Below are 27,500 nucleotides of genomic sequence, written 5' to 3'. Positions count from 1 at the left end.
ATTTGTTGTCTGTATATTTGATCATTTCATTAAGGATACCATCAACACCACAGGCCTTTTTGGGTTGGAGGGTTTTTATTTTGTCCTGTAACTCATTCAAGGTAATTGGAGAATCCAGTGGGTTCTGGTAGTTTTTAATAGTTGATTCTAGTATTTGTATTTGATCATGTATATGTTTTTGCTCTTTATTCTTTGTTATAGAGCCAAAAAGATTGGAGAAGTGGTTTACCCATACATCTCCATTTTGGATAGATAATTCTTCGTGTTGTTGTTTGTTTAGTGTTTTCCAATTTTCCCAGAATTGGTTAGAGTCTATGGATTCTTCAATTACATTGAGCTGATTTCTGACATGCTGTTCCTTCTTTTTCCGTAGTGTATTTCTGTATTGTTTTAGTGATTCACCATAGTGAAGGCGTAGACTCAGGTTTTCCGGGTCTCTATGTTTTTGGTTGGACAGGTTTCTCAATTTATTTCTTAGATTTTTGCATTCTTCATCAAACCATTTGTCATTGTTGTTCATTTTCTTCGGTTTTCTATTTGAGATTTTTAGATTTGATAGGGAAGCTGAGAGGTCAAATATACTGTTAAGATTTTCTACTGCCAAGTTTACACCTTCACTATTGCAGTGGAACGTTTTACCCAGGAAGTTGTCTAAAAGGGATTGGATTTGCTGTTGCCTAATTGTTTTTTGGTAGGTTTCCAAACTGCATTCCTTCCATCTAAAGCATTTCTTAATGTTACTCAGTTCCTTTGGCTTTGATGCCTCATGATTGAGTATTGCTCTGTTCAAGTAGACTTTGATTTTGCTGTGGTCTGATAGGGGTGTCAGTGGGCTGACTGTGAACGCTCTGAGAGACTCTGGGTTGAGGTCAGTGATAAAGTAGTCTACAGTGCTACTGCCAAGAGATGAGCTATAGGTGTACCTACCATATGAGTCCCCTCGAAGCCTACCATTGACTATGTACATACCCAGCGTGCGACAGAGCTGCAGGAGTTGTGACCCGTTTTTGTTGGTTATGTTGTCATAGTTATGCCTAGGGGGGCATATGGGGGAGGGAATGCTGTCACCTGCAGGCAGGTGTTTGTCCCCCTGTGTGCTGAGGGTGTCAGGTTCGTGTCCAGTTCTGGCATTTAGGTCGCCACAGACTAATACATGTCCCTGGGCCTGGAAATGATTGATTTCCCCCTCCAGGATGGAGAAGCTGTCTTCATTAAAATATGGGGATTCTAGTGGGGGGATATAGGTAGCACACAGGAGGACATTTTTCTCTGTTAAGATAATTTCCTTTTGAATTTCTAGCCAAATGTAAAATGTTCCTGTTTTGATTAATTTAATGGAGTGAGTTAGGTCTGCTCTATACCAAATTAGCATTCCCCCTGAGTCCCTTCCCTGTTTCACACCTGGTAGTTTGGTGGATGGGACTACCAGCTCTCTGTAACCTAGAGGGCAACCAGTGAGTCCGTCTCCTCTATACCAGGTTTCTTGCAGGATGACAATGTCTGCATTACCGATTTCTTTGGTGAAGTCCGAGTTCGGGTTCTTGCTCTTTAGGCCAAAGGCAGATGACCTCAGGCCTTGGATATTCCAGGATGATATAGTGAAGGCTTTTTGTTCCATAAAGTGTCCAATGTTGTTGGTCATGGTTTGGCCTCAGGCCAGTAAGTGTGAGCAGAGCCTGCTGAGCATCTGGTACATGCCGTACATGCTGTCTCTCTCTGTCTCTTTTCCACCACTCTCCCCCCCTCCATCTCTCTCTCTCTCTCTCTCTCTCTCTCTCTTTCTCTCTCTCTCTCTCTCTCTCTCTCTCTCTCTCTCTCTCTCTCTCTCTCTCTCTCTCTGAATATATCTCTCTCTCTCTCTCTCTCTCTCTCTCTCTCTCTCTCTCTCTCTCTGTCTTTCTCTCTGAATATCTCTCTTTTTCTCTCTCTCTCTCTCTCTCTGTCTTTCTCTGTCTTTCTTTCTGAATATCTCTCTTTTTCTCTCTCCCTCTCTCTCTGTCTATCTCTCTCTCCTTCTATCTGTCTCTCTCTGTCTCTTTTCCACCACTCTCTCCCCCTCCATCTCTCTCTCTCTCTCTCTCTCTCTCTCTCTCTCTCTCTCTCTCTCTCTCTCTCTCTCTCTCTCTCGCTCTTTCTATCTCTCTCACTCTCTCTCTCTCTCTCTTTCTCTCTCTCGCTCTTTCTGTCTCTCTCTCTCTCGCTCTTTCTATCTCTCTCTCTCTCTCTCTCTTTCTCTCTGAATATCTCTCTTTTTCTCTCTCTCTCTCTCTCTCTCTTTCTCTCTCTCTCTCAATTCAATTCAATTCAATTCAATTGACTTTATTGACATGGCAAGTTCATTATTACTTACATTGTCAAAGTATACATATCGAAAAATAAAAATAAAATATATATGTATATATATACAAAATATATATATATTTATATATAAATAAATGGTGGGACCAACAGCAATAATAACAGTAGTAGTGGACATGGGATTACCATTAACAACAACTACAACAACAATATTAATCAGAACAACAATAAATTAAAGCAACAGTAGTAGACCAGTGTCAATATGACTTGAGAAGACATATGACCTGGTATGAAAGACAAAACAAAACTAAGCTAAATGGGAAATATTATCAACATTACTTTGCATTTTTCACTGGCTGTCCCTCAGGTTGTGGCAGGAGGACACATATTTGGCTGCCAAAACTGCACATTTTGGCTTTTCACCCAATAAATATTTGATTTTTTCTTCATCTTTTATAGTTTCAAATTCTTTTGTATTGAGTTATAATTTTGGGAAAGAAATATGCTCTTAGGTCTGAGTATTTGTCACAGTGTAGTAGGAAATGCACCTCTGTCTCTACCTCTCCCCTGGAGCAGAGTGAGCACAGCCTGTCCTCTCTGGGCAGCCAGGTTTGTCTGTGACGACCGGTCTCTATAGCCAGACGGTGCTCACTGAGTCTGTACCTAGTCAATGTTTTCCTCAGTTTTCTATCAGTCACAGTGGTCAGATAGTCTGCCACCATGTACTGTATGTTTAGAGCCAAATAGCATTGAAGTTTACTTTGATTTTTTGTGGTGTCTTTCCAATAGGTTATATATTTTTCTTTTTGTTTTGTGATGATTTGGTTGGGCCAGATTTTCTGAGGGCTGTCCCGAGGCTCTATGGGGTTGGTTTGGGTTGGTGAACTGAGCCTCAGAACCAGCTGGCTGAGGGGACTCTTCTCTGGTTTCATCTCTTGACATTGTAGAGCTGTGTGATGGAATGTTTTAGGGTCACTTGTTTTTAGATGGTTGTAAAATTTGATGGCTCTTTTTTCTATTCGAATGAGGAGGGGGTATTGGCCCAATTCTGCCCTACATGCGTTATTTGGAGTTTTTCTTTGTACTTGCAATACAGTCTTGCAAAACTCTGCATGCAATATTTCAGTTGGATGTTTGTCCCATTTAGTAAATTCATTATTAGAGAGTGGACCCCATACTTCACTGCCATATAGAGCAATTGGTTCTATAACTGATTGAAAAATGTTGAGCCAGATTCTAATTGGAATTTCAATTTTGATGTTCATTTTAATGGCATAGAATGCTCTTCTTGCTTTGTCTCTCAGCTCATTCACAGCCATGTGAAAGCTACCTGTGTTGCTGATATTTAGTCCTAGATATGTGTAGTTTTTGGTGTGTTCTAATAGAACTGTGTCCAAATAGAATTTATATTTGTCATCCTTATTTCCCGACCTTTTTTGGAATATCATTATATTTGTTTTTTTTAGGTTAACGGTCAGAGCCCAGGTCTGACAGAACCTGTGAAGACGATCTAGGTGCTGCTGTAACCCCTCTTTAGTGGGAGACAGCAGCACCAGGTCATCTGCGTACAGCAGACACTTGATTTCAGTGTTGTGTAGGGTGATACCAGGTGCTGCCGATTCTTCTAATGTTTTTGCCAATTCATTAATGTAGATGTTAAATAATGTTGGACTTATTGGGCAGCCCTGTTTCACTCCCCGCCCCTGAGAGAAGAAGTCTGTTTGCTTGTTGCCAATTTTAACCGCACATTTGTTTTTAGTGTACATTGATTTAATAAAATCATATGTTTTCCCTCCAATACCACTTTCTATTAGTTTATAAAAAAGACCTCCGTGCCAAATTGAATCAAATGCTTTCTTGAAATCTACAAAACACGAGTAGATTTTGCCTTTGTTTTGGTTAACTTGTTTATCAATTAGAGTGTGGAGGGTGTAAATGTGGTCTGTTGTACGATCATTTTTTAGAAATCCAATCTGGCTTCTGCTCAGGACGTTGTGTTCGTCAAGGAAATGATGTAGTCTGCTATTTATAATACTGCAGAGAATTTTCCCCAAGTTGCTGTTAACGCAAATTCCTCTGTAATTATTTGGGTCAAATTTGTCTCCATTTTTATAGATTGGTGTGATCAATCCCTGGTTCCAAATATCGGGGAAAATACCTGCAGTGAGGATAATGTTGAAGAGTTTGAGTATAGCCAATTTGAATTTGTGGTCTGTATATTTGATCATTTCATTTAAAATACCATCAGCACCACAGGCCTTTTTGGGTTGAAGATTGCATAGTTTTTCCAATAATTCTTCTTCTGTAATTGGGGTATCTACAGGATTCTGATAGTCTTTGACTGCTAATTCCAGGATTTGTAATTTTTCTTGTATATCTTTTTGTTCTGGGCTCTTTGTTATATTGCTGTAGAGGTTTGCAAAGTGATTTCTCCACATATCCCCATTTTGGATAGCCAATTCCTCATGATGAGGTTTGTTTAATTTATTCCAATTCTCCCAGAAGTGGTTTGATTCTATGGATTCCTCAATTCCAACCAGCTGATTTCTAATGTGCTGTTCCTTTTTTGTTCTTAGGGTGCGTTTGTATTGCTTCAGTGTTTCCCCATATTGAAGGCGTATATTTTTGTTGTCTGGTTCTCTGTGTTTTTGATTAGATATATTTCTCAATTACTTTCTTAGATTTTTGCAATCATTATCAAACCATTTTTCATTATCTGTTATTTTTGGTTTGCTCTTATGCTTCTTTAGATTAGCCAAGGAAGCTAATTTGTCAAATATAAAGTTTATGTTCCTAACGGCCAAATTTACACCTTCATTGCTGAAGGAGAATGTTAAGGCTAAAAAGTTGTCCAGGAGAGATTGTATTTTTTGGCTACTAATTGCTTTTTGGTAGATGTCTGTACTGTTTGCACTCCATCTATAGGCTTGTTTAGTACCATGTAATTTATTGGGCCGTGATGCTTCATGGTTGGGTTCTGCTCTTCTCAGATACACTGTGATTTTACTGTGGTCTGAGAGAGGTGTTAGTGGGCTGACTGTGAAGGCTCTGAGAGACTCTGGGTTTAGGTCGGTGAGGAAGTAGTCTACAGTGCTGCTGCCAAGGGATGAGCTGTAGGTGTACCTACCAAAAGAGTCTCCTCTCAGCCTGCCATTGACTAGTGTTCGACAGAGCCTCAGGAGCTGTACTCCGTTTTTGTTTTTCACTTTGTCATAGTTGTTTCTGTGGGGGTATGTGGGGAGGGAAAGGTTATTGCTTCCTGGTAGGTGTTTATCCCCATGACTGTTAATAGTGTCTTGTTCTTCTGCTGTTCTAGCATTCAGGTCTCCACAGACCAGTACGTTGCCTTGGGCCTGAAAGTGACTAATCTCCCCCTCTAGAATGGAGAAGCTCTCTTCATTGAAGTAGGGTGACTCTGAGGGGGGAATGTATGTGGCACAGAGGAAGACGTTTTTATCTGTCAAGATAGCCTCCTTGTTGATTTTTAACCAGATAAAGAATTCTCCTGTTTTGATCAATTCGATTGAATTAATTAGTTCAGATTTATACCATATTAACATTCCCCCTGAGTCTCTGCCCTGTTTGATTCCTTTTAATTTAGTGGATGGTATGATTATCTCCCTATAACCTAGTGGACAGCCAGTGGAAACATCACCTCTGCACCATGTTTCCTGTAGTACTACAATATCAACATCATCAATTTCTTTCAGGAAGTCTGGGTTTCTGCTCTTTAGCCCAAAAGCAGAGGACTTCAATCCTTGTAAATTCCAACATGCAACGTAAAAAGACTTCATAACTTTTTTTTCTCTCTTTCTTTTCTTTACCTTTCAAAATGAGACAAACATTCAGAATCCAAGAAGAACCATTAAAACAGGATTTTTCAATTAAAGTAAACTCTTATTTTGCAAATGTGATTTGTTTATCATTTAAGATAGAATTTGTGTCATGCCACTTGGGTGGATGTAGTGTGAGGATGGTGGTGTTCTTGTGCTCATCTTACCATGACCCTCGGCCTATCACATGTGAGCATAGTAGACTCTTTCTCTCTCTCTCTCTCTCTCTCTCTCTCTCTCTCTCTCTCTCTCTCTCTCTCTCTCTCTCTCTCTCTCTGTCTTTCTCTGTCTTTCTCTCTGAATATCTCTCTTTTTCTCTCTCCCTCTCTCTCTGTCAATCTCTCTCTCCTTCTATCTGTCTCTCTCTGTCTCTTTTCCACCACTCTCTCCCCCTCCATCTCTCTCTCTCTCTCTCTCTCTCTCTCTCTCTCTCTCTCTCTCTCTCTCTCTCTCTGAATATCTCTCTTTCTCTCTCTCTCTCTCTCTCTCTCTGTCTTTCTCTCTGAATATCTCTCTTTTTCTGTCTCTCTCTCTCTGTCTTTCTCTGTCTTTCTCTCTGAATATCTCTCTTTTTCTCTCTCCCTCTCTCTCTGTCTATCTCTCTCTCCTTCTATCTGTCTCTCTCTGTCTCTTTTCCACCACTCTCTCCCCCTCCATCTCTCTCTCTCTTTCTCTCTCTTCCACTCTCTCTGTCTGTCTCTCCCCACCCCCTCTTTCTCTGTCTATAGCCCTTTAGACAGTCTCTCTTTTTCTCCTCTTTTCTCTCTATTCCACGGGGGACCAGTACGAAAAAACTATTAAAATGTATGCACTCACTACAGTAAGTCGCTCTGTATAAGAGCTTCTGGTAAATTACCAAAATGTAAATGTAAAATGTCTCTCCTCAGTGCCTCAGTCCTTCCTTCCCTGCTCTACCTTGGGTTCTCCAGCTCTGCTATATTTATCTGAATCTGGGTCTGTCTGAGTCAGTGTCTACTGTATAGTGTTGTGTTATGCCTGTAGCACAGCTCCCATCCCTGGGGAAGATAAGGATAGTTTCCTGCTCTGTTCTGTTTCTGTTGGGCTGTCTGCATTTTATTTTGGGTACGACCGGTGCTGTTTCGCCTGCTGTGGCTGTTTTACTGCATAATTAGGCTGTGGTGCCAGGGCTGGCTGTGACGTGGAATTGACAGTTTGAGCACGTTCTGTCTTGCCTCTACTTCTCTCTTTAAGAGAGTCCCAGTGTGTGTGTGTGTGTGTGTGTCTGTGTGTGTGTCTGTGTGTGTATGTGTGTGTGTGTGTGTGTGTGTGTGTGTGTGTGTGTGTGTGTGTGTGTGTGTGTGTGTGTGTGTGTGTGTGTGTGTGTGTGTGTGTGTGTGTGTGTGTGTGTGTGTGTGTGTGACCAGACCCCGCTAGTATAAGAGTGAGCTGGATGTGATCTGGAGTCAGGTCCCTAGCTGGATGTGAGCTGGAGTCAGGTCCGTAGCTGGAGAGTGGCTGGATATGATCTGGAGTCAGGTCCCTAGCTGGAGAGTGGCTGGATGTGAGCTGGAGTCAGGTCCCTAGCTGGAGAGTGGAGCTGGATGTGATCTGGAGTCAGGTCCCTAGCTGGAGAGTAGAGCTGGATGTGAGCTGGAGTCAGGTCCCTAGCTGGAGAGTGGAGCTGGATGTGATCTGGAGTCAGGTCCCTAGCTGGAGAGTGGCTGGATGTGATCTGGAGTCAGGTCCCTAGCTGGAGAGTGGAGCTGGATGTGAGCTGGAGTCAGGTCCCTAGCTGGAGAGTGGAGCTGGATGTGATCTGGAGTCAGGTCCCTAGCTGGAGAGTGGAGCTGGATGTGAGCTGGAGTCAGGTCCCTAGCTGGAGAGTGGAGCTGGATGTGAGCTGGAGTCAGGTCCCTAGCTGGAGAGTGGAGCTGGATGTGAGCTGGAGTCAGGTCCCTAGCTGGAGAGTGGAGCTGGATGTGATCTGGAGTCAGGTCCCTAGCTGGAGAGTGGAGCTGGATGTGATCTGGAGTCAGGTCCCTAGCTGGAGAGTGGAGCTGGATGTGATCTGGAGTCAGGTCCCTAGCTGGAGAGTGGAGCTGGATGTGATCTGGAGTCAGGTCCCTAGCTGGAGAGTGGAGTTGGATGTGAGCTGGAGTCAGGTCCCTAGCTGGAGAGTGGCTGGATGTGATCTGGAGTCAGGTCCCTAGCTGGAGAGTGGAGCTGGATGTGAGCTGGAGTCAGGTCCCTAGCTGGAGAGTGGCTGGATGTGATCTGGAGTCAGGTCCCTAGCTGGAGAGTGGAGCTGGATGTGAGCTGGAGTCAGGTCCCTAGCTGGAGAGTGGAGCTGGATGTGATCTGGAGTCAGGTCCCTAGCTGGAGAGTGGAGCTGGATATGATCTGGAGTCAAGTCCCGAGCTGGATGTGAGCTGGAGTCAGGTCCCTAGCTGGAGAGTGGAGCTGGATGTGATCTGGAGTCAGGTCCCTAGCTGGAGAGTGGAGCTGGATGTGATCTGGAGTCAGGTCCCTAGCTGGAGAGTGGCTGGATGTGAGCTGGAGTCAGGTTCCTAGCTGGAGAGTGGCTGGATGTGAGCTGGAGTCAGGTCCCTAGCTGGAGAGTGGAGCTGGATGTGAGCTGGAGTCAGGTCCCTAGCTGGAGAGTGGAGCTGGATGTGATCTGGAGTCAGGTCCCTAGCTGGAGAGTGGAGCTGGATGTGAGCTGGAGTCAGGTCCCTAGCTGGAGAGTGGAGCTGGATGTGATCTGGAGTCAGGTCCCTAGCTGGAGAGTGGAGCTGGATGTGAGCTGGAGTCAGGTCCCTAGCTGGAGAGTGGAGCTGGATGTGAGCTGGAGTCAGGTCCCTAGCTGGAGAGGGGAGCTGGATGTGATCTGGAGTCAGGTCCCTAGCTGGAGAGTGGAGCTGGATGTGAGCTGGAGTCAGGTCCCTAGCTGGAGAGTGGCTGGATGTGATCTGGAGTCAGGTCCCTAGCTGGAGAGTGGAGCTGGATGTGAGCTGGAGTCAGGTCCCTAGCTGGAGAGTGGAGCTGGATGTGATCTGGAGTCAGGTCCCTAGCTGGAGAGTGGAGCTGGATGTGAGCTGGAGTTAGGTCCCTAGCTGGAGAGTGGCTGGATGTGATCTGGAGTCAGGTCCCTAGCTGGAGAGTGGAGCTGGATGTGATCTGGAGTCAGGTCCCTAGCTGGAGAGTGGCTGGATGTGATCTGGAGTCAGGTCCCTAGCTGGAGAGTGGAGCTGGATGTGAGCTGGAGTCAGGTTCCTAGCTGGAGAGTGGCTGGATGTGAGCTGGAGTCAGGTCCCTAGCTGGAGAGTGGCTGGATGTGAGCTGGAGTCAGGTCCCTAGCTGGAGAGTGGCTGGATGTGATCTGGAGTCAGGTCCCTAGCTGGAGAGTGGCTGGATGTGAGCTGGAGTCAGGTCCCTAGCTGGAGAGTGGAGCTGGATGTGAGCTGGAGTCAGGTCCCTAGCTGGAGAGTGGAGCTGGATGTGAGCTGGAGTCAGGTCCCTAGCTGGAGAGTGGAGCTGGATGTGATCTGGAGTCAGGTCCCTAGCTGGAGATTGGAGCTGGATGTGAGCTGGAGTCAGGTCCCTAGCTGGATGTGAGCTGGAGTCAGGTCCCTAGCTGGAGAGTGGAGCTGGATGTGAGCTGGAGTCAGGTCCCTAGCTGGAGAGTGGAGCTGGATGTGATCTGGAGTCAGGTCCCTAGCTGGAGAGTGGAGCTGGATGTGATCTGGAGTCAGGTCCCTAGCTGGAGAGTGGAGCTGGATGTGATCTGGAGTCAGGTCCCTAGCTGGAGAGTGGAGCTGGATGTGAGCTGGAGTCAGGTCCCTAGCTGGAGAGTGGAGCTGGATGTGATCTGGAGTCAGGTCCCTAGCTGGAGAGTGGAGCTGGATGTGAGCTGGAGTCAGGTCCCTAGCTGGAGAGTGGAGCTGGATGTGAGCTGGAGTCAGGTCCCTAGCTGGAGAGTGGAGCTGGATGTGAGCTGGAGTCAGGTCCCTAGCTGGAGAGTGGAGCTGGATGTGAGCTGGAGTCAGGTCCCTAGCTGGATGTGAGCTGGAATCAGGTCCCTAGCTGGAGAGTGGAGCTGGATGTGATCTGGAGTCAGGTCCCTAGCTGGAGAGTGGAGCTGGATGTGATCTGGAGTCAGGTCCCTAGCTGGAGAGTGGAGCTGGATGTGATCTGGAGTCAGGTCCCTAGCTGGAGAGTGGAGCTGGATGTGAGCTGGAGTCAGGTCCCTAGCTGGAGAGTGGCTGGATGTGAGCTGGAGTCAGGTCCCTAGCTGGAGAGAGGAGCTGGATGTGATCTGGAGTCAGGTCCCTAGCTGGAGAGTGACTGGATGTGATCTGGAGTCAGGTCCCTAGCTGGAGAGAGATGCTGGATGTGATCTGGAGTCAGGTCCCTAGCTGGAGAGTGGCTGGATGTGAGCTGGAGTCAGGTCCCTAGCTGGAGAGTGGAGCTGGATGTGAGCTGGAGTCAGGTCCCTAGCTGGAGAGTGGAGCTGGATGTGATCTGGAGTCAGGTCCCTAGCTGGAGAGTGGAGCTGGATATGATCTGGAGTCAGGTCCCTAGCTGGAAAGTGGAGCTGGATGTGAGCTGGAGTCAGGTCCCTAGCTGGAGAGTGGAGCTGGATGTGATCTGGAGTCAGGTCCCTAGCTGGAGAGTGGAGCTGGATGTGAGCTGGAGTCAGGTCCCTAGCTGGAGAGTGGAGCTGGATGTGAGCTGGAGTCAGGTCCCTAGCTGGAGAGTGGAGCTGGATGTGATCTGGAGTCAGGTCCCTAGCTGGAGAGTGTGTGTACGCCGTGAGGGGGCTGCTAGGGGTGGAGCATGTGTGGTTGAGGGTTAGGGAGAGTGTGTTCAGCGCAGTAGTGTGTGTGTATATGTGTGTGTGACCATGTGTGCGTTAGTGTAAGCGTGCATGTCTATATGTGTGTGTGCATGTTTGCATGTGTGAATATGTGTGTGTGTGTGCGTGTCATGCAGGTGTGCCCGTGTGTGTCCGTGTCTGCGTGTGTGTTTTCATCTCTTTGGGTGATGTAATGTTCTGGTGTGTGCTGTAATTGGGTTCAGTTGGAGTGTTGGGGCGCTGCAGTCATCGAAAGAAAGGCTGTGATGAGGGGAGAGGCTCAGGAATATGACTGTTCCCAGTTGAGGGAGAGTATGTTTGTCTTTCTTTCTTCTCCTCTACTTTGTTTCTCTGACCTTGTGTCTTTACAGCATATAAAAGTCCATTGTTGTTACATTCTTCGTGATGGTTTCTCTTTCTCTCTCTCTCTCTCTGGTTGACTAGGCTTGCTCAGAGTGGATGTGTGTCATTTTGCGCTGCTTTGTGTTTTGACCCCATGGCATGACTGGTGACTCCCCATTCAGTCTGGTCTCATCTCATCCTGTCTCGTCTCATCCTGTCTCTTCTCGTCCTATCTTGTCCTGTCTCATCTCGTCCTATCTTGTCCTGTCTCGTCTCGGCCTGGCTCTGGAGCGAGGTTTACATGTCGCCCTGCGGTCCTCCCAGCTTCCGACTCCTCTGGTTGAGCGCTGGCTGGATGTGACAGCTGTGGCCGTTGTGCCTGAGCTCTTCTGTGGTGACGGGCCACGCTTGTCAGGCCCGTTGCGCTAACTGGTTCTGCTTAGGCATTATGCTAATGTGCTAACAAAGATTATGTATTTAAAGAAAGGAAGATCACCCACTCTCCATGTTAAGAGTTGTCTCCTCTAATCAATGACTGTAACACACAATCTCACCAGGAGGATCTGACCTAGAAGTCATGAGAGACTTTAGGCTGAGGCTAATCTAGAAAAACTGAAAGGCTAGACTACAGTGTCAATGCTAACTAAGGCTCTAGTCTAGGCTGCAGTATTATGCTAACTAGATTAGCTCTAGGCTACAGTGATAATGCTAACTAACACTATAGTCTAGGCAGCAATATTATGCTAACTAGATTAGCTCTAAGCTACGGTGCTAATGCTAACTAGGCGCTAGCTACTCTACCATATTATACTAGCTAATACGCTAGGCTACAGTGCTAATACTAATGAGCAGCAGGGTGATTAGGAGATGATGACCGCTGGAACAGCTAGACGGGCTGAGGGAGGCTGATCACATGGAGGCCCAGACAGACGGACAGACAGACGGACAGACGGACAGACAGACAGACAGACAGACAGACAGACAGACAGACAGACAGACAGACAGACAGACAGACAGACAGACAGACAGACAGACAGACAGACAGACAGACAGACGGGCTGAGAGAGGCTTATCACATGGAGGCCCAGCCAGCCAGACAGTCTGCCCTGGGGCCTGGGATTCTATAATCTCCTAAAGAGGCTCAATGGCAGACACTGAGACACACACACACACCATCACAGCGTCTGTCCAGTGTCTGCCTGGAAGGCCAGAGGTTCACCCTGAATCAGTCCCAAAAAATGAACATAGACAGAATGTCTGTCAGTGGCATCACACCCAAGGTCAAAATGAAGCTGCTTCAATTGGATTCCCAACTATTTGACTTTGAAAGAGTCTCATGTGTAGTACCAAAATGTGTAGTACCAAAATGTGTAGTACCAAAATGTGAAACACTTAAAAAAGTACCAACATGTATGCACTCACTACTGTAAGTCGCTCTGGATAAGAGCATCTGCTAAATTACTGAAATGTAAATGTAAAAATGTAGATAAAGTCAGAAAGTTTTATATTTTCCAGTTTGTTTAGATCTCTAAGTTTGATTAAATCTCTCCTTGACTGTCTCTGTCTGTCTGTCTGCCCACCCTTCCATCTGTCAAAGGCCTTGTGTGTCTGTGTTTTTGCAGTGTCAGCGTCTGAGTCACTATGTCTGTGTTATTATCTGAGACCTATGGTGTCCCCTCTGCACCCCAGGCTTTAATTACACTGTTCGGATAATGAGTCAAATCCAATCAGACTTGTCTCTCTCTCTCTCCTCCACTCTTCATTAGTATGTTGGTCCCATTATGGAGCCACCAGTCTGATCCTTACTAACACCAGCCGCCCTGAAGTGACATGACACCTCCCTCACCCGCCTGGTGTGTGTGTGTGTGTGTGTGTGTGTGTGTGTGTGTGTGTGTGTGCGTGCGTATTTGGAAGGTCAAGGGTACTTTTGTGTGTATTTAAGTGTGTTTTCTATGTACATTGTTCTGTACTAACATGTTGTTTTGTCAGCTATACTGTATGTCTTTTCTTAATATATGTGGATAATGGACTTTAACGCAAATACTATACACTACTCTCCTCCACCAGCCAGTTAACTGTACACTCATTGTGTGTGAGTGCACATTACACTATGTAAGTCATTGCTCACACTCTGTAGTGTTGCAATGTTTTTAATCCAACCTTTGTTACGTGGTTGCTGTGAGAGACGCTCCAATTCAAATAGTATAACTGTGCCTACAGAAAGAGATGACTGGGTGTTTGGCTGAAGAGGCCCAGAACCATTGATGGATTCCTGCAGAGTGAAGGACACATGTAGCCTGTAGCAAGCTGGCTTATCACATCAAACCCCCAGAAGACCCACATATTTACACATTCGCAAACACACACATGCACACATGCATGTACAGATACTCGGTGATAAAAATCTGCTCTCCGTCGTCTTTTTAATCACATTTCCACATAATCAAAGGTCTATTGAATGACTACTAAACTACTTTACTGTATGTATCAGGGTTGTGGGGTGGTCCATTCCATTCCAATTCATGAACTGAAATAGCCCCAAATAAAATAAAATGTTCAATCTAAGAATGTAATTTAAACCCGTCTTCTTTATTGACTTCTTTATTGAGTTCAAATGGAATTCACCCTGATCTTAGCAAGTCAAATCAGAATGACGCTATGACAGAAACAGACAGAATAAGAGAGGATATGGAAGTCTATGAACAGGAAGTTGTAGTGTGTTTTTTGGTAGAATATGAACGTATATATATATATATATATATATATATATATATATATATATATATATATATATAGATATAGATATATATATATTTGATGTGGCCACCCAGTGTGGTTTAATGTCCCATTTCCATTCTGTTCTGTATAATGTCTACAGTGTGATGAGGGGAATGGGGTCTGGACTCCTGCGTTCTGGCTCAGTTCTGCTCTCCTGATCACCACTGTGTAATGATCTAATCACTGGCCAGCTGTATGGAGATGTGTACTTACACCACAGGGATCCTATACTGAACTATACACTAGTCCTACTGTGTCAGAGGTGTGTGGGGGGGGGTTACTGTGTGTGTGTGTGTGTGTGTGTGTGTGTGTGTGTGTGTGTGTGTGTGTGTGTGTGTGTGTGTGTGTGTGTGTGTGTGTGTGTGTGTGTGTGTGTGTGTGTGTGTGTGTGTGTGTGTGTGCCCGCATGCGTGTGTGTGTGCGCATGCGTGTGTGTGTGTCTGTGTGTGTAGTGGTGGAAAAAGTACCCAATTTACATTGTCATACTTGAGTAAAAGTAAGTTATGTTATAGATTTTTATAATCACTAGGACCATTTCTCAATACTTAGGTCACTTTTTCAAAACTCTTCACGCAGTGAACACAACAGCAGTGGGCTAAACTGTGGATCATTTTTCATTGCTTTGGCACAAAATGCATTCAATGATTACATATTTCAAATTTCCTTAATTATTTTCTCACTCAGACACAACCACCACCAAAACTCTAAGTACCTACAGGCCAATTTGCACATGTTTACATACTCTTTTCAAAACTGTTAAACTTAAGTTCAAAACCTAACATAACACAAAATTTAATAAGACAGCAATTTGCTACATTTCTTAAGTAATACAGTATTGAAATATATTCCAAATCTAAAAAATGAAATACTATCAAAACAGTTAGACCAACCACAGCTGATTCCCATTGTAGATGAACACCTACCCAGGTGTTCGTCTTTCAATTTCATTACCATCTATACAAAAGGGGACATCTTAGGAATAATGCTGTACTGTAATGAAAACTTGGACCCAGCCAGAGATAGAGAAGTGGCTGACAGGAAGAAGAGTGGCTGTGAGAGGGAGAGGAGTACGTATGCGTGGTGGAAGAAGACTGAGAGGAAGATCAAGAGCTGTAGATTAGGGCCACTATAATTGATCATGTAATAAATCATGATCATGATCATCATTTTACTCTCCATTCCTCAACCCCATAGAGGAATTATTTTCCTCATGAAGGTGGAAGGTTTATGACCACCATCCACATGATCAAATGTCCATTCTGGACGCAATGAATACTGGATGCCTGAACATATCTGCAGAAGATTGCCAGGGATGGACCAGGCATGCCCAAATATTATTTCCTAGGTGTTGTAGTGTCTTTGGCTATGCCGGATTACGTGATATGACATGCTATTCTATAAAATCCTTTCTCCGTAATAACTATTAGCTGATTGAGCTAATCATGTAAATGTAATTAACTAGAAAGTCGGGGCACCACGAAATAATATTTATAGAGCTGTTATCTTCCGAATAAACTCTTAAAGACCTAGTAATATTTTACATCAATAGCAGTCAATATTAATCGTCACCTTATTTCAGTCTCATCTGAAAGTTGTAAATTCTTGGTTATCTTCATGAACCCTGCCTAACAAGTTGAATCAGCAATACAAAATTGGGTTTAATTATTTATTTACTAAATACCTAACTAATCACACAGAATTACACATACACATAATTAATCATAACTTGATTACAAATTACGTCATAAAGGAAAACGTCCCTAGCGGGCGGAACAGATATGACAGCTTGTTACACAAAATTAAAGGGCCTGGGTTTGAGTGAAAGAGCGGGAAGACTGAGGAACAAAGGGCGAAGCTGTGCTATCGTAAATACAATATCTTATGCATTCTAAATTACCGCCCATTTGGAAAAGGAAAATGCAATAAATATTTACTCTGAGCTGCGCTTCGGTAGGTTGGTGGTAGATGGAAGGCCATGTTGCCCAACTGAGTCCTTTGTCCTTTGAAGAATGTCTCTGCTGGTCAATTGGGTACGTTGTAGTAACGTTGTTGTGTGGTAGATGGGATACTCTGTCTGTCCTATCCTAATTTACGTTTGCAGCTGCTGTTGCTAACTCAACGTCTAGGAGGTATCACTTCTATAGTGATTAAGAGTTCAAAGTTCATACCATTCGCAACCAAAGCTCACGCTTATGTTGGCTTCGTTCTGTAGTTATTATCTGAACCATTCTGACACCGGACTGTCGTCCTCACATCCTCGGAACAGGAAGTTACATTTTCGTCAATGGCTTATATAGTGGAGGGAGAAGGGTGTGTCTGAAAAGTTTATAACCCATGTCTCTTCACAGGGGCGGGCCACTGGTTGAGCAGAGCCCTAAACTTATGAGAACCCAAATCTCTAATTTGGAAGCTAAAATTACATTTCATCTCTTCACAAATAATTTAATATTCAAACATTTGAATTGAACAACAATTCCATGTGAATCCGATACCTCTGTGTAGACTTTCCACAGTAGAGTTTATGTCATTCTATCATTGATGAGAATGTGCCAGATGACAACCGAACTGACATAATATACCTTAACCTCTCTGGGGTAGGTGGGACGCAATCGTCCCACCTGGCCAATAGCCAGAGAAAATACAGAGCGCCATATTCAAATAAAATGATATAAAAATCAAACTTTCATTAAATCACACATGTAAGATACCAAATTAAAGCTACACTCGTTGTGAATCCAGCCAACATGTCAGATTTCAAAAAGGCTTTTCGGCGAAAGCATAAGATGCTATTATCTGATGATAGCACAACAGTAAACAAAGAGAGTAGCATATTTCAACACTGCAGGCACGACACAAAACACAGAAATAAAAATATAATTCATGCCTTACCTTTGACGAAATTCTTTTGTTGCCACTCCAATATGTCCCATAAACATCACAAATGGTCCTTTTGTTCGATTAATTCCGTCGATATATATCCAAAATGTCAATTTATTTGGCGCGTTTAATCCAGAAAAACACAGCTTCCAACTTGCGCAACGTCACTACAAAATATATCAAAAGTTACATGTAAACTTTACCAAAACATTTCAAACTACTTTTTGTAATACAACGTTAGGTATTTTTAAACGTTAATAATCGATCAATTTGAAGACGGGATGATCTGTGTTCAATACAAAAAGAAAACAAACTGACGCAACTTTTTTGGTAATGTGCCTCTCTCAAACAATTTACTTCAAGTGACCCTCATTTACGATGGCCGTACTTCTTCATTACACAAAGGAATAACCTCAACCAATTTCCAAAGACTGGTGACATCCAGTGGAAGCGGTAAGAACTGCAAACAAGTCCCTTAGAAATCTGGTGTCCCAATGAAAATTGATTGAAAAGACAGTGACCTCAAAAAAATAGAAATTCTGAATGGTTTGTCCTCGGGGTTTTGCCTGCTACATAAGTTCTGTTATTCTCACAGACATGATTCAAACAGTTTTAGAAACTTCAGAGTGTTTTCTATCCGAATCTACTAAGAATATGCATATCTTATATTCTGGGGATGAGTAGCAGGCAGTTGAATTTTGGCATGCTATTTATCCAAAAATGAAAATGCTGCCCCCTACCCTAAAGAAGTTCAATTGGTCGGATTACCAGAATATAGCTCATTTCCCCCCAACTTCTGATGTTCCCAGAATCTCTATGTTAACCAAGGGGTTTTCTAATGTCACAACAGTAGAGTAGGGAGAGGAAAAAGGGGGAGAGAGGTATTTATGACTGTCATAAACCTACCCCCAGGCCAACATCATGACAGTGTATTGCCCAAGATGACATAAGATGTGATGTGGATGAGAACCTGTGGCCAAATGCAGAAGACAAGGTTGACTAGTATTGCAACTGTATCTGTATCGGTAGATGGTGTATACACAAATTATTGTTTTTTGGAATCACTCAATGCCAAAAAATGACATAAAACATATTGAAGCATATTGCATCATGTCTGATTCATTCCTGTAACATATACTTCAGTGAATTCTAAACAGAAGAGAGGTGTCATTCTTGTTTTGTAAAGAAACTTAACTAACGAAAACATTGTGTAATGCTACCTGTTGTTAGTGTTTTTTAGGTCATTGTTTTATGAGTGACAAAGTGTGCTTGTTGGGTGACAACCTTTGCTAGTGTTATGGAAGAATGAGTTGATTTGAGACATGTATGAAGTGTTTTGGTGGTTTGAGTTAATTTTGGATATGAAATTAACTGCTGTGCCAAGCTGAACGTTGGTTAGGAGAACTGTGTGAATAGTTTTGAAAAAGTGACTTAAGTGTTGAGAAATGGGTCCTAGCGATTGTAAAAAACTGTAATAGTAAATGTAAAAGTGAAAGTCACTCAGTAAAATACTACTTGAGTAAAAGTCTAAAAGTATTTGGTTTTAAATGTACTTAAGTATCAAAAGTAAATGTAATTGCTAAAATATACATAAGTATCAAAAGTAAAAGTATAAATCATTTCAAATTACGTATATTAGGCAAACCAGGCGGAACGATTTTCATTTTATTTTATTTACGGATGTTCAGGGAGACACTTCAACACTCAGACATCATTTACATATGAAGCATGTGTGTTTAGTGAGTCTGCCAAATCAGAGGCAGTAGGCATGACCAGGGATGTTCTCTTGATAAATGTGTGAATTAGACCATGTTCCTGTCCTGCTAAGCATTCAAAATGTAACGAGTACTTTTGGGTGTCAGGGAAAATGTATGGAGTAAAAATATATTTTCTTTAGGAATGTAGTGAAGTAAAAGTAAAATCTGTGCAAAATATAAATAGTAAAGTAAAGTACAGTTACCCCGCACTGTGTGTGTGTTTGTGTGTGTGCGTGTGTGTGTGTGTGTGTGTGTGTGTGTGTGTGTGTGTGTGTGTGTGTGTGTGTGTGTGTGTGTGCGTGTGTGCATGTGTCTGTCTCTCTGTCTGTGTGTGTGGGCGACTATGCATGCATTTATTAGAATGTTTGTGAGAGAGTGTGAGCCATCTGTGTTCCTAATATGAATGTGTTTTTGCTGTCTTTGTCTGGGTGTGTTTTTATAAGGCCGTTACGAAGAAATATTATGCTGGTGAGGCATAAAGGATTTTAAATACATTTGATCTGGCTATTCAGCCTTAATGTCCTTAGTTACACACTGACACAACATTACCCAGTGATGCAGCTGCATGAATGGGTGACGTTTAGAAATATGAGCTAGTCTCAATGCAGTGAGTCATGTAGCTGCAGCTACACAGCATCTCTGGAAATGACTGACATTGACGTTGACCCGTACGGGCACATTTCCTGAATGGATAGACTGAAATCTAATTCACCCAGAGCCTCATCATCAGCTGCCAAGGAAAACAGGCCTGTTCTGTTCTGTGTGTTCCATCTAGTCTCGAATACAGCCTGTTTATATGCTTTATTCAGTCATTTTTCATTCATTTTAATTAATTATATCAATAACCCAGCATAGAACCCAGCTTTTCGGCATCCTGCCTCTCTCAACTGCTAATACAGTCTGGTCAGGGGAGTATAAGAGGACTAAGTAGGTGAGGAGAGCAGCAGCTTTTTAAAGCTCTCTTGTCAAATCTGGTTGGTTGGAGATAGCTAGCTTTGACTCTGAGGTAAATTGAGAAAATGGGACCGATCAAAGAAAGGGGCAGACTTAATGTGTAAAATGTTCCCTCTGTTGATTCAAGGTTGTAAAGAGCCTATCACTACCTATCATTCTGTTTTCAGTACCATGGACTGTTCCCTCCCATAGACTTTGCAGTCACTCTGATGTAGCACAATGCATTGCTAGCTACATTGATTATTCTAGTCTGTCTGATGTAGAACAAACCATAGCCAGACTCCAATGGTTATTGCTCTCCAAATGCATTTCTATAGACGTATTCTCGTCATACTCCTTCAGCACCATGGACAGCAGTTATCTGTCTCGCTGGCAGTGGAAAGCTCCACTCATATGTACTGGCTGTCCTTCATCACCAGGGAGAGCTCCCCTGCCAACTCTAGTCCCTCTGCCTCTGAGCTCTGACTGTTAGTCCACTAGGTAAGCTCCAGAATGAGTTAATTTGGTATAGTAGCATTGAAATTCGCGCTTAACAAAACCTGATATAGTTACAAATATGCAACAATCTCAACAATGATGACAATCCATCAGAAATCCCAGTAAAATGTTGATACTCTCACTTTCAAAGTGGTGTGTTAAATACAAAGCTTGCGTGTTTTGTCTTGCATGAATAAAATATATGAAAAGAGGAATGGGTGAATGGGCAATGGGACTTTGGCCGGGATTCAACCCATGTGGAGTTATAGCGCAGCGCGCTAGACAGTCGACAATAGCGCTTGCCAGCTTGTAGTCCTAAATAACGCAAATGAATGATCATTTTCTACCTCTGGTTCGTTTGCTATTCCTATTTGGGATAAACGCTGAAAATAAGGTCTGAGGTTAACACAGGCTTAGGATATCTTCTATGTTTTGTTCTATGAGGTGATAACAGTCAGTTAACATGACCTTTAGGAATTATAAAGCCTTTACGTTCTCAAAATAAGTCACTTGCTAATGAGTCGCTAACTGTCAGAGAACTTGAACTTCAGCGTTAGTAGCAAGCATTTTCACGTCACTACGCCGACCATGCAAACTAGTCTACGCTACACTAGTCCGCCTAAAAGCTAGTTAGCTTAGTTAGCTTTCTGCTTACCAGCTCGAACAAAAATGCAACGATGGTATATTGTTTTGCTCCAGGCTGCAACCATATCTCCTCAGCGGGAAGGTGCTCATTTTATCAGTTCCCTAACGATGTTGTTTAGAGGAGACTTTGGGTCCGTCTGATAAGGTAAGCTAAATCTGATAAGGTAAGCTAAGCCTGATAAGGTAAGCTAAGCCTGATAAGGTAAGCTAAGCCTGATAAGGTAAGCTAAGCCTGGTAAGGTAAGCTAAGCCTGATAAGATAAGCTAAGCCGGTTAGCTCAATGTCAAAGGCACGCGACCTGAGGTGTAGTTTTATCTTTTTACATGTTAGCACATCGTTAGCTTTTTGCTTCTTTTGATTACATAAATGCTTCAAAATTCACAAAAAGTTATGTTAGCTGATGAAGATTATCTCATAGAATAACACGTATCAGATCTCCTAAGTCTGTGTTTACCACAGACCTTATTTTCAGCGTTTATCCTGAATCCCTCCCCAAAAAACATTAATTTCCCCATAAGCTTTGGCCAGCGAGCCATGACAGTGTTAGCCTGCGTTAGTGCCTACAAAAAGACACCATTACTATTGCTCTCTGTGAGCCTTTTAAAGGCATTTTCCCAGATGTTTGCAGAGATCAAATTCACAGGAAACACTAAGCATGACGGCTCAAGCATAAATGATCTTTAAAAGTCTGCTATAGTGCTGTAACACGCCTCTTATTAATTCCAGACCTTTGCCTTGTTTAGATGTAGTAGAAGTGGAAGGACCCAAACAGCGCAAACAGCACATGTTGCTGGAATCAGACCTGGTGTGCCATAGAGAGGCAAACATCAGAGCATATAAAAACTGGAACTATCCTTGGCACCATTGAAACATCAACAGGTAGAATGAGACAGACTTATTGAGGGAGACATGTTTAGACAATATAGTGAGACATTTTATTTCACCTTTATTTAACCAGGTAGGCCAGTTGAGAACAAGTTCTCATTTACAACTGCAACCTGCAACCTGGGAACCAACAAGTACAATATGGTTTCTTGCAGCTTCGCTGCTTGAACCCCTAACAAGAAATTGTTACAGGTAAACTATGTTTGTAAATACGAGGGTCACCGGCATCATCACATTTCTCATTCCATGATGGGCGTATGGACACATGAGAGTGTTCACTCACTGTTTTGCTGCTCCCAATGTGATCTTTAAAAAAGTATTTGGTGATTAAGATTTATTTCAGGGCAGTCTCACGATCAAAACCCTTTATGGATTGGCTTGGCTACTTGGTGAATGTATTGGGCAGGATACAAACCCAGCTTTCATTGAGGGGAGGCTATGCTTAGTTCCCCACCACAAAAAGCACATCTCTTGTTCCGTATGTAGCTGTAGACTTCCAGTCGTTGAGCTAACACCAGTTCCTATTGGCCCGTACAACTACCTCGCACTTCCTTTATGTCACACAGAGACAAACAGTTTGAAATCATATCCATGAGTTCATCTGAATCTCACAGTATCACTTTATATGAGGACTGATGGCAAATTTCAACAAATTATGATCATTTTGTGTGTCCAAACATAAATATTGAATTACATTTAAATGAATGCGTTTCTGGGTGGTATATAGTACAATGTCCCCCAAAATGCTTTTCTTACATTTCAAATTATCCATATTCCTCCATCATGTTTTCCACATGTTCAGACTACAATTTCAGATATGTGACAATTTGAGTGCAGTTTTTTATTACAATTAAAGGCATTATTTTATAGGCGTTCTTAAGTCTGAATATTGATTAATTTACCACAAGGGGCATGAAATATTGTTTAATCAATGTATGTTGCATAATATAGTGTTTTGACATCAATTCAATAATATTTTTCACCAAATAATTATTTTTAATAAAACAATTATTTACCATATTCTTACTCTATAGTACCTTTTACTGACATATCAACCGCCTGGTTGAGCACATTTGAACAACATTCTTGCTTTTTAGCCTTTTTGCATTTTATCCCCTATCTTTGGTGACTGATTTTCAGTTTTTGCAGCTCTCAGAGTGGGCAAGGTGAGAGAGCCACAAGTCTGAACTGCAGCAACCCAAATATACAAATTATGTAAATTGATGGAGGAAGGCTGGGAGAGTTGACCAATCAAGTTCAAGTGACGATTTTTTCATTTGCACTTTTAAACACACTGTCAAAACATACCAGCCGGGTGAGAAAACAGCAAATGCAGGGCCACATAGATCCAACTCAGGGGAAGCAACGACCCAAAATGAAATGCAGACAATTGCATTTTCACCATTGACCTATAGGGGGAGCTACATGCAGGCCCAAGGCTTGATGAATGGCACTATATCAGGTTTTGTTCAATGCGGAACAATTATACAAGCACCTCAATTTTCATTCTTCTATGCCAAACTTAACAATATGGTATTTTTTTGGAGCTTACCTACTGGACTTTGTGGAGTACATGCCAAGGCTGCAGCCATTTTGTGGTGAGCTGAGTAGGACTGAATTTGTTGAAGGTCTGAATGCAGAGGCTGTTAGAAAGCCTACTTGTGCGGATGAAGAGAGATGGAGAGGCGGATGGAGGAGAGGGAGAGAGAGATGGAGTAGATGGAGAGTGTCTCTGTGCATGTCTGTGGCCCTCTCAGCCCTGGCACAGCGATTAACCCCCGCCACCCTGGCTGCCCCCTCTCTCTGTCTGCCGCGCCAGCTCTCTCTCTCCTAGCTGTCCTCTCAGTCTTCTGATTGCATGGAGTGGGCGTACAAATGGCAAACGGACAGATGACACAGGTGGGGGGAGGGAGCCTAGGGGCCTGCCAGCCCTCGTACAGAGAGGCCCTGCATGAGGCTAGGGTGAGATTCTCTCTCCCTCTCTCAGGCCCTCTTCTCTTCTCTGTTCAATGTATTTTCTTGTCTCCTCCTCTGCCTCCTCTCCCTCCCTCATTCTCCCTCTCCGTATGGAGGTGATCCCTACTCAGGTGTAATGTTGACGTCGGCTGGAAGGCAGGCGTGAAGTGAGGACATTCTATTTCAGAGCTGTGCGTCAGACGCTGCGTGTCCGAGTGGTGGGGGTTGAGCTGCTGGCTGTGTGTGTGGGAGTCTGTTAATGGAACAAGCCAGAAAGTTTAACAGTTTGCCTCTCAGAGTGGGTAAATATCATGATTGGGAGAGCTGGGGTGTGTCTCAAATGGCACCCTATTCCCTATTAAAAATAATGTGTGTACTATAGGGAATTTGGGAGGCAGGCCTGGTCTGGAAGTGCTCTTTTAGGATCCAACGTCCACTTGCACTCTCTGTCTATGAGGCTGGCTACACTGTTTTTAGCTGTGTCCTCTCTGAATTGAGATGATGGTCTCATTGTGTTTATGTTACATTCTAACTGCTATGTAAAAATACAAATTCTGCTCTTAGGCCCTGTCTTTCTGCTACTGTACATGATGACTAGCATTTTCTCTACCTAGCCATTTGCTTTATGCTGTTTCTGTTATTCTACAGAGAGTGGTATGTCTGCCGTTTGTTTATATGATTTCCCTCCTATTTCATACCATGCACTTACATTGTCAATAACACACTTTATCTCTCTCTTTCTCTCCTTCTCTCTCTCTCTTTCTCTCTCTCTGCTGTAGCTCTGAGTCGGTCAGCGATGCCCTTCGGCCTGATGCGTAGAGAGCTGGCGTGCGAGGGATACCCCATCGAGCTGCGCTGCCCTGGCAGTGATGTCATCATGATTGAGACGGCCAACTACGGCCGCACGGACGACAAGATCTGTGACGCTGACCCCTTCCAAATGGAGAACGTGCAGTGTTACCTGCCTGACGCCTTCAAGATCATGTCACAGAGGTACGTGTGGGGAGGTGGGAGGGTTGGGTGGGTAGGTGTGTGTGTGTGTGTGTGTGTGTTCGGGTGCGTGTGTGTGTGTGTGTGTGTGTGTGTGTGTGTGTGTGTGTGTGTGTGTGTGTGTGTGTGTGTGTGTGTGTGTGTGTGTGTGTGTGTGTGTGTGTGTGTGTGTGTGTGTGGAAGATAAATAAGAAGACATAGGAAACCCAGAGTGGGTGTGTCTTTCTGTCCTGCTTGTTTTTTTTATCTTATGTGCTGTTAGTGTGTAAAGTGGAGTGCATGCAGTATGTGTGTAGTGAGATATGTGTTTGTGGTGTGGCTCCCTGCAGCTGCACTCTGGCTGTGCTTAGCATCTGCCTCCTCATAGAGCTGATCAATGGCAGCCCTCTCCCTGCTATCCATCACACATGTAACGGAGGGAGAGGGTGCTACTGGTGAGATGGAGGGAAGCACAGAGGGAGAGAGAGATGGACAGATCTGGAGGAGGACAGGGGGATTGGTGTGGGGATGGAGGGATGAAGAAATGGAGAGATCTGAAGGGGATTGATGTAGGGATGGAGGGATGGAGGGATGGAGGGGGGGGAGCGGGCTAGAGTGAACCACTGATGGGGAGATAAAGAGAGTGGAGCAGTGACGTGGAGAGAAATGGAGAATGAACGAGAGAGAGAGCAGAGAGAGAGAAATAATGCTAAAGCTGAATAGAGGAGGCCAGAGGAGGATAGAGGAGGATAGAGGAGGACAGAGGAAGACAGAGGAGGATAGAGGAGGATAGAGGAGGACAGAGGAGGATAAAGGAGGACAGAGGAAGACAGAGGAGGATAGAGGATGATATAGGAGGACAGAGGAGGATAGAATGACGATAGAGGAGGACAGAGGTGGATAGAGGAGGATAGAAGACAGAGGAGGATACAGGAGGACAGAGAAGGGGGGATTATGTACTGAAAAGGGAAGTGTGTGTGCTGGGAGTGTGAGTGTGTGAGGGAGCATACGTTGAACTGTTTAGATTATGTTGGTGTTATGTGCATATGAATGTTTCCATGTCGTGTGTGTATGTGTACGTGTGTGTGTGTGTGTGTGTGTGTGTGTGTGTGTGTGTGTGTGTGTGTGTGTGTGTGTGTGTGTGTGTGTGTGTGTGTGTGTGTGTGTGTGTGTGTGTGTGTCTTAGCAGCACCAGTCCCCCCCATTCTCTCACCTTTAATTGCTCACACTCACAAGCCATCGGGGGAGGGAGACTCTTACGGCACTCTTCCCCCTCTTCCTCCCTCATCCCTCCGTTGCCTCATCCCCTCAGGTCCAGCTGTCACATGATCTAGTCTAGTGTGAAATGACCCCCTTCCGACCCGTCCCCTCCATCTTTAGCCCCAAGGACATGTTTCTGCCTCTTCTCTTTTGTCTATTCTGTCATTCTCTCAATGTCCTCATTCATGTTTTTCTCCTCTCCTCTGTCTAGCTTTATTTATCTGTTCCCATGTTTCTCTCTCTCTCTCATCTGTCTAGTTTTATTTCTATGTTCCCATGTTTCTCTCTCTCTCTCACTCTCAATTCAATTTCAATTTCTACAGGATCGGTGGGTCCCCCGTGGGACGGTTCAGCTAACGTAGGCTAATGCAATTAGCATGAGGTTGTAAGTAACAAGAACATTTCCCAGGACATAGACATATCTGATATTGGCAGAAAGCTTAGATTATTGTTAACCTAACTGCACTGTCCAATTTACAGTAGCTATTACAGTGAAAGACTACCATACTATTGTTTGAGGAGAGTGCACAGTTATGAACTTGAAAAGTGATTAATAAACCAATTAGGCACATTTGGGCAGTGTTGACACAACATTTTGACCAGAAATACAATGGTTCATTGGATCAGTTTAAAACTTTGCACATACACTGCTGCCATCTAGTGGCCAAAATCTAAATTGCACCTGGGCTGGAATAATACATTATGGCCTTTCTCTTGCATTTCAAAGTTGATGGTACAAAAAAAATACCAAAAAACGCATGTCTTTTTCTTTGTATTATCTTTTACCAGATCTAATGTGTTATATTCTCCTACATTCATTTCACATTTCCACAAACTTCAAAGTGTTTCCTTTCAAATGGTATCAAGAATATGCATATCCTTGCTTCAGGTCCTGAGCTTCAGGCAGTTAGATTTGGGTATGTCATTTTAGGCGAAAATTTACAAAAGGGGTGGATCCTTAAGGTGCTTTATTGGCATGGGAAACATATGTTTACATTGCCAAAGAAAGTGAAATAGATAATAAACAAAAGATAAATAAACAATACAAAATTAACAGTAAACATTACACTGAAATGTCATATTATTTATTTATACAGTGTTGTAATGATGTGCAAAAAGTACAAAAGGGAAAAGAAATAAACATAAATATAGGCTGTATTAACAATGGTGTTTGTTCTTCACTTCACCCTTTTCTTGTGGCAACAGGTCACAAATCTTGCTGCTGTGATGGCACACTGTGGTATTTCACCCAATAGATATTGGAGTTTATCAAAATTGGATTTGCTTTCAAATTCTTTGTGGGTCTAGGTAATCTGAGGGAAATATGTGTCTCTAATATGGTCATACATTTGGTAGGAAGTTAGGAAGTGCAGCTCAATTTCCACCTCATTTTGTGGGCAGTGTGCACATAGTCTGTCTTCTCTTGAGAGCCAGGTCTGCCTTCGGTGGGCAGCCTTTCTCAATAGCAAGGCTATGCTCACTGAGTTTGTACATAGTCAAATATGTCCTTCATTTTGGGTCAGTCACAGTGGTCCGATATTCTGCCACTGTGTACTCTCTGTTTAGGGTCCAATAGCGTAAAAAAAAAATTGGTAAATTCTTTCCAATGTGTCAAGTAATTATATTTTTGTTTTCTCATGATTTGGTTGGTT

At 43.5% G+C, this 27,500-nt stretch overlaps 1 protein-coding gene across 1 annotated transcript in view; it reads left to right on the top strand.

Annotated features, from left to right (window-relative positions):
* The first annotated feature begins 15,049 nt into the window (after window positions 1-15,049).
* Window positions 15,050-27,500, top strand: part of LOC120044053 (adhesion G protein-coupled receptor L1-like) — a 74,568-nt gene continuing 62,117 nt past the window's right edge. The window contains exons 1-2 of the mRNA XM_038988643.1: window positions 15,050-15,179; window positions 24,399-24,612. Coding sequence (XP_038844571.1) covers window positions 15,050-15,179; window positions 24,399-24,612 — 344 coding nt within the window. The remainder of the gene's footprint in view (window positions 15,180-24,398; window positions 24,613-27,500) is intronic.

The sequence above is a fragment of the Salvelinus namaycush genome, chromosome 3 (genome assembly GCF_016432855.1).
Source record: "Salvelinus namaycush isolate Seneca chromosome 3, SaNama_1.0, whole genome shotgun sequence".
In the NCBI taxonomy this organism is placed as follows: Eukaryota; Metazoa; Chordata; class Actinopteri; order Salmoniformes; family Salmonidae; genus Salvelinus; species Salvelinus namaycush.
The sequence above is the reverse complement of the archived record's forward strand: the minus strand, read 5'-3'. Positions and strand labels throughout refer to the sequence as shown.